The sequence below is a fragment of the Diabrotica undecimpunctata genome, chromosome 9 (assembly GCF_040954645.1).
Source record: "Diabrotica undecimpunctata isolate CICGRU chromosome 9, icDiaUnde3, whole genome shotgun sequence".
Taxonomy (NCBI): domain Eukaryota; kingdom Metazoa; phylum Arthropoda; class Insecta; order Coleoptera; family Chrysomelidae; genus Diabrotica; species Diabrotica undecimpunctata.
The window spans coordinates 128,880,530-128,893,930 of record NC_092811.1 but is presented as its reverse complement, the minus strand read 5'-3'; the positions used below and the strand labels follow the sequence as shown (position 1 = coordinate 128,893,930).

The window sequence follows — 13,401 nt, the reverse complement described above, 5'->3', positions numbered from 1 at the left end:
GTTTTATTTCGAGTTAAATCGAGCGAATAATTTGAGCATATTAATAAGTTTTATCGACAAAAGTAGTAAACAACTCTTAATATACCTCGAGAGAAAGCTATACGGATGGTGTTATACAAAAAGGATTCAATTAAGATACACAAAAAATTGGAAACCCATATACAAGATGCCAAAAGAATATTGGAAAGTGTGGCCATGATGAATATCCCCTCTTCTTCTGCTTAATTCCAGGGTTTAGGCATTTTTTAAGTTCGGAAACGTTTTTTGTTGAAATCTATAAAAATTCTCTCCGTTTTCCGATAATTTGTTTTACAATGAAAACTTTGATCGCTAGTGGACCTACATTTTCGAAAACCGCATTGTTCTTCTCTGATAATAGCTTCTGTAATATTTGTAAAAGTCTCAAACGAAGAAGTGTTAAGACGAATTGGACATTGGACAAAGGCTTGGGAAGAAAGAAGAAATCTTGGCTTGGGAAGAAAGAAGAAATCTTAGCTGAGGAATATCAAAGAATGGACTAACCTCAGAACTGTTAAACAGATATTTCACGTTGCAAAAGATGGGGAAGTGTTTAAAGATGTGATCGCCACCTTCGTTAGAAGACGGCACAATAAGATTATTTTTAATCCATTGTTAATGGATTTTAGCTTCCATAACTGATTTGATTCTCAGAAACCTGGACACTTACTAAAAGAGAGGAAACGTTGTTAGCCACCTTCGAAAGAAAAATCTTGCGACACATATATAAGGGCACAAAAGAAAACGGAATATGGCGAAGACGATACAACTCTGAACTATACAAAATATACCAGGATCCGGATATTATAACATTCATCAAAATAGGACGGCTGCGTTGGATAGGACATGTAGAAAGAATGGAAGAAGGCGAAATACCAAACAAAATATTCAAACAGATGCCAGTAGGAAAAAGAACAAGAGGAAGACCGAAACTGAGATACTTAGAACAAATAGAAAATGATATAACAACCTTAAAAATAAAAAACTGGAGAAAAAAAGCACGAAACAGATCGGAATGGAGAAGAATCCTAGAACAGGCCAAGACCCAAAAAGGGTTGTCGAGCCAGTGATGATGATGATAATAACTGATTTGATCATCTAGATCTAATATGAAGAAATCATAGAAGAATTTTCGTTGCGATTTTTATAAACAAAATTTTGGATGATCCACAGGTTTTTCATTATATTCATCATCATCATCTTCTTCTTCCTTCTTGTATGTAGGCTTTAAAGCCTATTTCTTCTTCAATATTAGCCTCCTAAATTGTTTAAATTATCGCAATATCTTTTTCTTGGTCTGTCAATACTTCTTCGTCCATTTGGTGACTTATCTCGTGATATTCGTACTATCATATCTTCCGCCATTCTACTAATGTGTTCGTTCCACTACTGTTTCCGTTTTGTCACCCATCCATTTATATCTATATTGCATGCTCTTCTTATGTTTTCGCTTCTCTCCTTATCCAACAGACTTTTCCCTGATATTCGTTGGAGTATTTTCATCTCTGTTGTTTCTAGTAGTCGTCTCGTTTTAGATGTCTCAGGTCTTGTCTCCGCCGTGTATGTTAATATAGGTCTAATTGCTGCTTTATATATTCTTGTTTTTGTGTCTTGTCTTAGGTGTTTGTTCTTCCAGATTGTGTCATTAAGAGATCCCGCCGCTTTACTTGCTTTTAAGCTTTGTTGTCGTACTTCTTCTTTAACACCTCCGTAACTAGTTATATCTATTCCCAGATATCTAAACCTTGCTTCCTGCTTTATTATTTTCCCATCAATTTCGATTTTACATCGTAGTGGGTATTTAGATGTTGTCATACATTTGGTTTTTTCTGCTGATATTATCATATTGTATTTCTTGGCTGTTGTATTGAAGATGTGTGTTAATCTTTGGAGCTCGTCTTCTGTTCCGGCGATTAATGCGGCGTCGTCTGCCTGCGAGACATAATATTTGGATTTCTTTGTTCCCCATTCCTTAATTATGACCCTTACGTACTGCTTCTATTATTTCCTCCATTATTATATTAAAGAGACGTGAGCTTAACGAGTCACCCTATAAGACAGTGGGTGTAAGACGTCTTCGACTTGGATGCGATCGAAAGCCTTTGTCAGGTCTATAAAACATAGACATGCTGTTTCGAGATGATATGTTATGTTTCGCGATGGACTAGTGAAATCGACAGTTAAGAACTTTACGAAAGGACTTTGACGTGATCTTATTTTAGCAATACTAGAAAAGTTAGCAATGGTTGGAGACGTAGAATTGCTTGGAGAATATGTAATGGAAGGGCAAAAACAGAATACCATTCCAACGAAAACAAAGCATACGGTTGAAGAAGAATATAACTGCTAAGCAATTTTAGAAACCAGATCAAGGAGACTGTTTTGGAACAGCAGTTGACAACATCTAGATGATGAATACTTTTTAAGAAGCTAGCTCTAACCCTTATGTTTTTACTTTCTAACAAAAACGTATTAAAGTTTCGAATATAAGTTAGATATTCCTTATTTATTTGTATTCCTTTCATTTGTGAATATAATTTGTTATAGTATATATTTTAATGCTGAAAGATAAGACCAAACACGATAAAACAGCTGGCAGATTCCTTTTTGCACAACACCATCCACACGTTTACGAACGTTCTTTGCCTTCTATTGAATTGTCCTTGCTCTTGGATGAGAACAAATGCAATTTCAAGGTGTAATTTACAGAATGAGACGATAGCATCTTCTCACAATTACGTGATCGGAGGAATCGTCGCCTCCCACACACGTGTAATGTATTGAAGCGATTTGAAGGAGACGTCTTGAAATTGAACTGATTATGATCATTTATTAGTGTAAATGAAAATTATCTATCTGTTCTATCTATGTAGGTAAATATACTTGAATCAGCAATGATCAAATATATGGCGAGTGTTAAAAATTCTTCCAACTAACTGATCACGTACAAAAATGACTTTATGGTACCTAATAAAAGAATATATACACGTGAATGTATAAAAAAATTCTGAAAAGAACAATTCTCCAAACTATTTCTTTTCTAGTCGGCTCCCTCCTACGCAGGACACCACACCACCTAAAATCACCACCACCAGTGAATTTTAACACCCAATCAAGACCAGTGTCGGCACACACTACAGAAAAATTCACGCCCTTGAAAGACAAAATATCTACCAAACGGAGAAACACTTAATTCTAATACATACGATGACAACGAAGACTACAAGATAATTAGGTGTTAGTTAGTGAGACCGTAAGATAACGACATAAAGTCACTTGTGAATCAACATATCGAAGAAACCCACAAAAGATCAAATTATAGTACATGCTAGATGAGAAATAATTTACATGCATGGTCAAAATAGGAAAAAAAAATTAGTGGGAATACCAAAAGCAGTAATAATATACGAGGACGTATTGAAAAAGACTTGGCCTACTGAATCAAACAAAAGAAATCATAAAAAGACCTGCTTGTGGTCGAAGTTCAAGAGAAAACAAAACAAACGTTGAAGCTATGTGTCACAGCCCTATAACGTATCATGATACAGACCTAATATTTTCCTTATTAAATACGCCTCTATTATATTTACTTTATCGATAAAAAATTCGAGTTTCGAGTTTTAAAAAAAGTCTTTTAACTTTTTTATTACCTGATAAATCGTATCCTTTCATATAGTTTAAAAAACATTATTTACATAATATTTGAGGGACCACCCGTATGTGATTATGAGTCTAATAATGAAAATTTCACAGTAACCGATTTGGAAGTGATACATTTTGTTGATCTTATAAAAATCGTCCAAATGGCAAAAATCGCGCAATGTTTATTTATTTGTCAGCTTTATAGAAAGTGACTTCAGTTGCGACAAAAACAAAAAAGATTGCATACAAAAGCTGCACTTTCAAAATCACCTGTCGCTTCAAAGGTTGTTTCTCACAAAAAGTGCTATCATTCTTGTTCAAAATTATATCAGCTACATTTCTTATTTAAAACATTTTTTTCTACGTGGTACAAATTCTTGGTAGCAGCAAATTCAAATTTTTTAGTCTTTTATTTACAGATCAAATCTGACGGAGGAATAAAGAGGAAGAAGAACATGCGAAATTTAGAGAAGAATGATTAACATTATACTACCTATTCTTACGGACTTAGCGGAAAAAAAATAGCATATGATTAAGAACTACATTTCTATTTGTAGACCTAAAGAAAGTCTATGGTAGTGTCTAACTGACTAAACTATGGAAAGCGATGGAAAAAACCAACAAAAAATACAATTCCATATACTACTATTCATTAGCTTCTTTCATCTGTTATACCTAACAAATAATTGTACCAATCTAAATGTAATCTTCGATAAAATGACGCTTTATCACTATAAAAAACCTGTCACAGCTGCATAGCTAATCAAAAAACTATTATATCATATAATAAATATAATAAATCCTGCTAAATGATGCACGGAAACGTACAGGTGAAGGGATACAATCAGTTATTGTTGCGTAAAATTACCACATTTACTTCATTTTCTGCGGTAACATTGAGAATTTCAAGGTTTCCTTGAAATTGTTACGAGCCGATAGACAAATTATATTTTCTTAACGATGACATTGTCGTTTTTGTAATCGTAATTGTTATTGTTGGATTTTTCTACGAAAAGATAAAAAACTGCAACTTCGTGAGACTAATTTTAGAAATAAACAAAACACTGAGAACTAGTCTTGATACACGTGGAAATAAAAAATAATAATTATGAAAGTGCAAAAGTCATACGATGATAATTGTGTACAAATGTAAAAGTAAACTGTGGGTTGCAATGACGTGGCGTCAGACAGGGATGCATTAAATCCCCACTGTTATTCAATATCTAATCAGATACAACTTACATACAGGCTTTACAAGATAAACAGTTTGGAGCGAGAATCAATGTATCACCATCTTGTACGATAATATCCAGGCTCTGAAGGCTAATACGAGTATGAGTAAAATTCGTTCGTGAATTGTTTAAAACTATCCATATGAGATATAATACCTAAGCACGTTCTTAGAGAGTACAGATAAATAATGAAAGGCAAAATTGAGGGACACAGAGGAATTGGAAGGAAGTTTATATCAAATCTAAAGAACGTTTACGACAGGAACGATTTCGATTAGCTGAAGACCGTGAACAACTCGCCAGTGTAACTCCCAACATTAGGGGGCCGTAATATGGCACCGAAAGAAGAGTGGCAGTCGAATTTCATGAAGAAAATTCTCACTAAAAGTTTTTATAAATTCAGGCAAACTAAAAAACTGAGCCTTTTAAAAAATATCTTTTTTAAAAGTAGTAGACCAAATAGTTATGTCAGGCCATGGAGTTGGAATGTCTACAATGTAAAATGGCGAGCACCCTATCCTCCATGCTATAGCATGCTGGACGAGCCATACAGCCTGTAGTCAACACCCCGAAGTATAAGCGGGAATAAAAAGTGTAACAATACTCATACGCTTATGAAACGCACCTGGCACATCATAAGGGCCTTCACAAATTACTCTTTTTCAACTTATCTTGAGTGAAATGTCTTTAATCTTTTCTATCAGCCTTTCTTGGCTAACTCTTGTTTCTTCCGACCCCGAATGTCTATTAGGTTGCAGATATAGGGTCACTATATTTCTTTCTACTAAGTACTCTTCTACAAACAAAGTGAGGATAGCCAGACATGGCGATAGGTTGGACAGTGGCTGCTGGTTGTTCCAAAAGGTGGCGAAAATTATAGCCACAGAAACGGCACATATACAGCGGTGCAGAAGGCAATGAGAAACCACTGCTCTATTTTCCCAAGAGAATTTCTTCCCATAACGATGACAATTTCAATAAGTGAAGATGGGATGTGTAGCGATCCGACTCATGCTCAGCGCCATCTCGGTTCCGGGTCGGATGGTGTGAAATACGCTATCGGCTGCCAAGGTGTGAGGGACCAGGCACCTGGCAGAAATTGTGCGACTGAATCAAAATTTTCACTCAATTTAAGAAAATATCAGTGAATTGGTACGTGGAACGTCCAGGGACTGATCCAAAACCCTGGCAAGTTACACATAATTGAAAAAGAAATGGCAGACCACAATCTTTCGGTACTGGGACTCTCAGAAACTCACTGGACAGCTAAAGGGCATTTTAAAACAACTGCTGCCAACGTCGTCTATTTTTCAGTAGGGTAGTCTATTTTTCTGCGAAACTCTCACAGAGCGGCTGAAGATAGAGACCAAAGGAAAAAATTGTTAGGAATATTGGAAGAAATCACGATCCTCAGTAAAACAACAAGAGAGAGAGACCAAATAGATAGTTATTTTTTATCAAGGGCGGTCAACGAAAAGGCGAACGGGCGCAGTCCAGAGGATCAACGAAGAAATGGGAATAGCAAACCGGAAATAACAAGCGAAAGAACGAAATAAGTAGAAAAACTAATCAAGAATATAGAAGCCAAAGGCCTCCAAGATTTATAGCTCCGTTTTTGAGGTTATTAGACCAGGAAACTAACGATTTTTACATGACACTCTTTGATACAAATATCTAAAAATGCTTTTGATAAATTTGGTTTAAATAAGGTGAAGACCAGGAAATTATACGGAAAAGTGACACAATTTTACTAAAAATGAGAGCTTACAAAGTTATTTTTGTTAATTTGCTGCTTAATTATTGCGAAAATAGCTTCAAAAGTAGATTTTTGGAAAATTCCTAAAAACTTATCTAAAAATGCACAAAAAACATTGATTTCGCATGATAATAAGGACAATATCATAAATATTCAGGAAATTTCAGTTATCTACAACGTTATTCTGCCTAAACTTTTAGGTGTACAAGAATTCTGAAAGCTCCAAATTGAAGAGAAAGGCTTATTTTATCAAATTAAATCATTTAACGATTAAAAAGTTTATGTTAAAAAACAAAATACATGTTCCAAAAAAATTCACCAGGGTTTTGTTTACAAACAATAAGCAATTTAAAAAGAACCATTTGAACGATTCCTTTAAAAAATGAGCCGTCCATGATGCTCCAACGATTAAGGGTTCAAAAGCGAAGCGATTTTACTATTTCAAAAAATGAATTCATAAATTCAAATTCATAAAAGTCGCATTATCTCCGTTTCTAATCGACGAAAATTGAATATTTTATTATTTATCACATTGTTATTTAAAAGTCCTGTTGTATTGTTTTAAGTCCTTGTTTTAAGTTTTTAACAATAAAATAAAAAAAGACAATATTTTATCAAACAACATTCTTGAAATTAACAATTATAAACCCAACTTTCCCTCCAAATTTAACGTTAGTTAGGAAAGTAGTATCCCAACAGATTAAAACAGATACAATATCCGATTAACATTAAAGACAACAAAGACAAAGGTCCCATTTACAGGCTTTACTCAATTACACTACGCAATAAATAATAAAAGCAAGTCATTTATGAACGCAAGCGAAAAAATCCAACTGATCTAAAAAAATCAATACTATAATTGGCTTACAACGAAAAACGGTTTGTGTAAAGTATGTAAATATTTAAATACTTCCACAATATCCATTATGCGCGATGTTCTAGTTCCTAATAATCCATTGAGGATTATTTTTAAATCGACTAAAGTTAATTCCTCCGGATTTTTGTAACATAATGTATTCATTTGGATAGAGAGCATTCTATCGATCTTGGACAGTTAAAAAGAAGAAACAACGAATAAATATTACAGAAAAAAAAACGCTTAGATTAGCCAAGTAATAAAAAAGGATAAAAGGAATACAGTGGAGGAAAATGAGGCATCATGGTCAATATGAAAAAGCCTAGCTTCGAATACTTTCGATTGGAATAGGAGAATAGTTGAGTGGAGTGGAGTGGAGTGGAATCCGCTTCCCCAAATAATTGAGGAAGCGGATCCCGATCATAGAAATAATGAAAAAAAGTGGAAACAAATACAAGCAATAAATAAATTAAAAGCATTAAGTAAATTTAATATTGAATGAATCGAAATTTGTCAATATGGTGATCAATGTTTCTATCTATCTGTAACTTCCCCAAGATTCCTCCATTGTTTGATTTTGTACAAGTTAGAGAATTGCTTTCTCCAGTTTTCTTTACTGATTTCCGATGTTTTATGGTTGTGTTATATTGTTTTATAACATATTTGCATAGTTTTCATTGTCTTTGTTAATTGTTTCTATTGCTTTCATTTGCTCTCTAATCCATTCTGACCTTTTCTTCTTATATTGTTTTGCCGATTCTTTTTTCCTTTGTATTCATTAAGTTTTTCATCTGTACCGATTTTTATCCATGTCATCCATGCATGTTTCTTCTCTATATTTTTGGCTTTGCATTCTTTATCAAACCATTTTTTTGATTCAATGTTTTCTCTGCTGCCTTTATTACGCTTGTTTTGATGTTGGTCCAGTCAGTTTCTATATCTTCAGTTTCGACCGTTTGTCGTTTTTTTGTTGCTACATCTTCTAAGTATGTTCATTGCTTCTATTTTTAGCTTGTTAAGGTTCCAGATTTTTTATTATTTCGTTGAGCATACGATCTTATTATTTTCATTTTTAACCCCATCTATATCTTTATTATATTTTTCTTTATTTATCTATGTGTTAACCAGAATGATAACAGCAGATATCATATCTAATCCAGATATGATAACAGCAGAAATGCTCAGAGCTACAGAAGAAATCCGAATAAAATTCATTGAATACCTCTATCCCCAGATAATCATTTGTATTAGGAAAAAAAGGAAAAAAGACAGTTAATATTTGATTTAACGTACAGTGCGTCTGTGTATCCGCTTATACGTATTTCGCCCTAAAAGGCTCTTCAGAGAGGACTATTCACAGTCGCTCTGAACGTGAAAATAAATCTTTTCTGTCTTAGGAAGCAACTCTAACATGGCTTCATATGGACGCAAATATTATCATTTGTATTACTTTCCAAGGCAACATCATCTGCATATCATATTTAGAAATTGAATTCAGTCCACATGAAACAGAAGAAGCAGCAAATACAAAGAAAGCTTTTGAAATGAAACATTCTAAGAGAGGTCTTTGTACCTACCAATGGAAATATGATATGTGGATCCATATAGAAACATGAACTCAAAGAAATATCTATTTCAAAGTCTTTGATACACTGGTGGCCATATATAGACAATAAAATAAACCAACAAAGGATGAACAGAAAAGAGGAACACAAGTGATAGCGGGCAGCCAAAACACTGATGATCATCAGACGTTGTGAACAATATTGGGATTGGCAGACGGCCATTGTTATACCAGAGAACTGAAGATGAAGGCGTATGAGAGGCGATGTTAATAAACACAGTAGAATCATACGGATATCACAAAAACACTGAATGGAGACAGTAAAAGACAATGGGAGTCATATGTCTAAAACTGAATAAGTTAAAGCACGATAAAAGATTTTTTTCTCTTTACTTTTATATTTTTCTCTGTTCTAGGTCTTTTTTTCCTTATTGGTGTATAAAAGACGTTTGCACTTGTATTTTCCACTTAATAGCACATCGTCCTATATTTTTTATTAATATCTGAGTACAAAAACCCAAAGATTATAGAGGTTGAAAGTACAAATATTATTTCAACATTTTCTTCCGTCATGCTGTACTAATTACTTAATATCGTCTACCAAAAACCGTTACTAAATATACAATATTTACGTTTCTTATCTATTTTCTAACATTGGGAATGACCTCTTATCAGCTGCTTCTGTAGTATTCACTAAAATATTACGTATAGAGGCTATGTTATGTCTGGAAAAACGTTCGACTTAGATTTTACTAAAACAACAATGTTTGGCTGGATCATTCTCTAAAATGATTTATACTGATCAGAATTCTTTCTGTCTCATCTTGTAGTAGTGTAACTAAATTATATTAAATATTTCTTGCAATACTTTGTATTTTATCAAATAGCTGCACAAGCAAAAGTACAGTCAGTATTGGCAATTTCTTTGTCACTTATATCACTTTATTACTTATTGAATCCTTTATTAATACTTATACATACTAATCGCACATTTATAGACTACAAAGCAGCCTACGACTCTCTGAATAGAAGGGAAATGTTCAAAGCAATGAAAGAGCTAGGAATACCAAATCAGTTGGTAAATTTAACAAAACTAACTCTTGAAAAAGTTGAATGTAGAGTACGAATTCAGGGGGAACTGTCTGAACCTTTTAAAACAAATACCTGGCTGCGCCAGGAAGACCCTCTCTTCTGTATACTGTTTAATCTAGCTCTGGAAAAAGTAATACGTATGCAGCATTAATAGAATCAGCTACAAAAATGAGTTTAATAATAAACACCAACAAAACGAAGTATATGAAAATAAGCACGCAACCACAAATCCTACGACCACTTCTTATAGAAAACGACGTCATCGAAGCAACAAATTTGTTTACCTGGGAGCGCCCCTTAACACTGAAAATAATACTACCGCAAAATTTACACAGCCAACAGATGCTATTTTGGGTTCAATCTCCTCCTTAAATTCACAATTATATCGAGAAATACAAAAATAAAACTCCACAAATCGCCCAATCGTAACATATGGTTCAGAGACCTGGACTCTAACAAAAAATAACGAAACCATGTTAGGATATTTCGAAAGAAATGTACTAAGGCGAATTTATGGAGCAGTGAATGACAATGGAGTGTGGAGAAGACGATACAACTTGAACTTTATGGAATATACCAGGAACCTGATATCGTAAAACATATTAAGATAGGACGTCTGAGGTGGATAGGGCATGCCATGCGGATGGAACAAAATGGCCCAGCTAAAAAAACGCTCCTTGATAGACCCATTGAGAAGAAGAGGAAGACTTGATAACATCGATGAAGACATGAGAAATATATGAATACGTGCTTGGCGGAGAAAGGCAATGGATAGGGACGACTGGAGAGAAATTCTTAAGGGGGCTAGTACCCACACAGGATTGTAAAGCCAGAATGATGATGATCTATAATATTTTTCTTTCCAATGATCTTTACATATTTGATATTTTTTACTGATTTATCATACGTGAATCATAACTGATAGCAGTGCTAGGGTTGTATCTCATAGTCCATTATCATAATCAACTATTGGATTTCAAAGATCTCGAAACAAGCATAGAATTACGTCAAGAGACAGTTATTGTTCAACTTGGTATTGGTGTCACCTTTTTAAGCTGGCGAAATATGCAGATTTATTTTGTTGGATACTGAATTTGAGCATTTCACATGTTATGACTTGTTTTTATTAATTATTTTCAAAAGTTACGTTCACCAAAGCGTGCATTACTAGGCCGGTATCATTAAATAAATATACTGGTTCGGTAAAACTGACCTTTATGCTTCTGGACAGTTGGCGTAATCGCCATGGCCTCTGGAGGATGATGTATACGGGGAACGTCAGGACGTCGTACACGAATGCTAGGGCCTTAAGTGCGCCTATTGCTATGGTGAACCCAACGCCATCCATATCCCTGCAAAAAAGAAAAGAAAATAAAAATATTCGAATTTCTCTCATAAAATATTCAAGTTATTACACTAAACGTTAAGTTAAAACTTATTATGTTTTGGCTCGCTTATAAAGAAATACCAGAGACAACACAAGATCATACTTTTCATTTCACTTTTGAGATAATAATTTTGGCATCAATTGCTGCTTATATAGCCACTGCATTTGCTGCTTTAATTAGAAATATAGATATACTAGAATATAATAATAAAGGAAGAGGATATAGAATGGGAAACAAAAAAATAAAAATACTCTGCTACGCAGACGACGCAATATTGATAGCCCAAGATGAAGATGGTCCACAGATTTAACATAAGAGCAAAAAAATTTAATATGGCAATCTCATCTCAGGAAACTAAAACAATAGTAGTCTGCAAAGAACCAACCAGATGTAAAATAGAAATTGATAGCAGCAATATTGAACAAATAATGGAAATAAAATACCTGGAAATTACACTGTCTAGCTATGGAGACCTGGACAAAGAAGTGAGATCAAGTACAAAAAGTAAATAGACTGGCAAGATACCTTAATAAGACTATATTTCGAAACAGACACGTTATTACTGAGATGAAGTCAAGAATTTATAAAGCCCGTGTAAGACCAATAATGATATATGCCTCAGAAACAAGACTCGACACAGCCACAACGCAAAGGCTACTGGAAACGGCAGAGATGAGAGTACTGAGAAGAATTACAAGAAATACGCTGAGAGATCTAAAGATAAGTGAAGACATTAGAAAACAATGTAATTTATAGTGTTTTAACGAATGGACACTAAACAGAAAAAAGAATGAAACAACCACATAAGCAGAATGAAGGAGACCCGTCTCGTCAAAATAGCAAGAGATAAGTCATCAATCGGCAGAAGAAGTATCGGACGACCGCGCAAAAGATGGAGTGACAACCTTCTATAGAGGTATTAATCCGCCAATGAACAAGCAGAATTGCTTATAAAGAGGAGGAAGAAGAAGAATAATTAGAAATATATTTTACACGTTTTCACCGAAATGCTTGAGAACTATACTAGGTTATATAAAGAAGTCTACCTCAGCATATTGGAGCAAGCTGAAGTATCAGTAAAACCATATCGAAGGCAATGTTTGGGAAAATCCCAAGAAGAACGTCGTCTAATGAGAATCAAACCACCTGTAGGGTTTGTAGTTGAATATTGTTACGATAAATATTATGACTCATAAAACTGCAAACATATTACTTCTAATTCTATTTTATTCTAGTAATTTCGCCGCTCAGCTGAAAAAACTGTCTGCCAACCTGACTTTTCGAGAGGGTCGCCGTCCGAATATTCGAAGAGATTCTCGATTAACGGTATTTTATATTTAAAGAGGGAATTTTGTTGAAAACAGTTAGTTCTAGTTCTATTTTTGAATATCGAGTTTAAATTGTAAGCCGGAAATAAATATAAATAAATATTGTGAACTAAATTAATGAATATTGTAATAAAAATACTACAATATTATATGAATTTCACGTTGTGTAATAATACAAAACAAAATCACTTAAACTAAAACTGTATTGTTGAAAAGACACATTTCTAATTGTTTCTAATTCCCTATGTCAGATTCTTCTCGATCGACGATGATAAAATAAATGTAAGATTATAAATTAACGGACTAATTTATGATTGAACACTTATAAAAAAGAAACTTAACGTAATGTCATTGTCTTTAGGTTGATGATATGATAATGACTGTCGACCTTCCCCTGTCCGCTGCCATTCTGCAGTCACTTGCGGGGGCTGGAAGCGAAGATATTGAACGTGTATACGAGGGTGCACGAAAGTTTTAACAACACCTAATTAAAATTTTGAACTACTTTTTCCTTTTATTGCATTT

General features: G+C 34.0%; 1 protein-coding gene across 5 annotated transcripts in view; it reads right to left on the bottom strand.

The window, feature by feature from the left end:
* Positions 1-13,401, bottom strand: part of Acsl (Acyl-CoA synthetase long-chain) — a 133,535-nt gene that overhangs the window by 36,713 nt on the left and 83,421 nt on the right. For all 5 annotated transcript variants that reach the window (XM_072545269.1, XM_072545273.1, XM_072545274.1 and 2 more), the window contains one exon: positions 11,374-11,512. In XM_072545269.1, the coding sequence (XP_072401370.1) occupies positions 11,374-11,512 (139 nt within the window). The remainder of the gene's footprint in view (positions 1-11,373; positions 11,513-13,401) is intronic.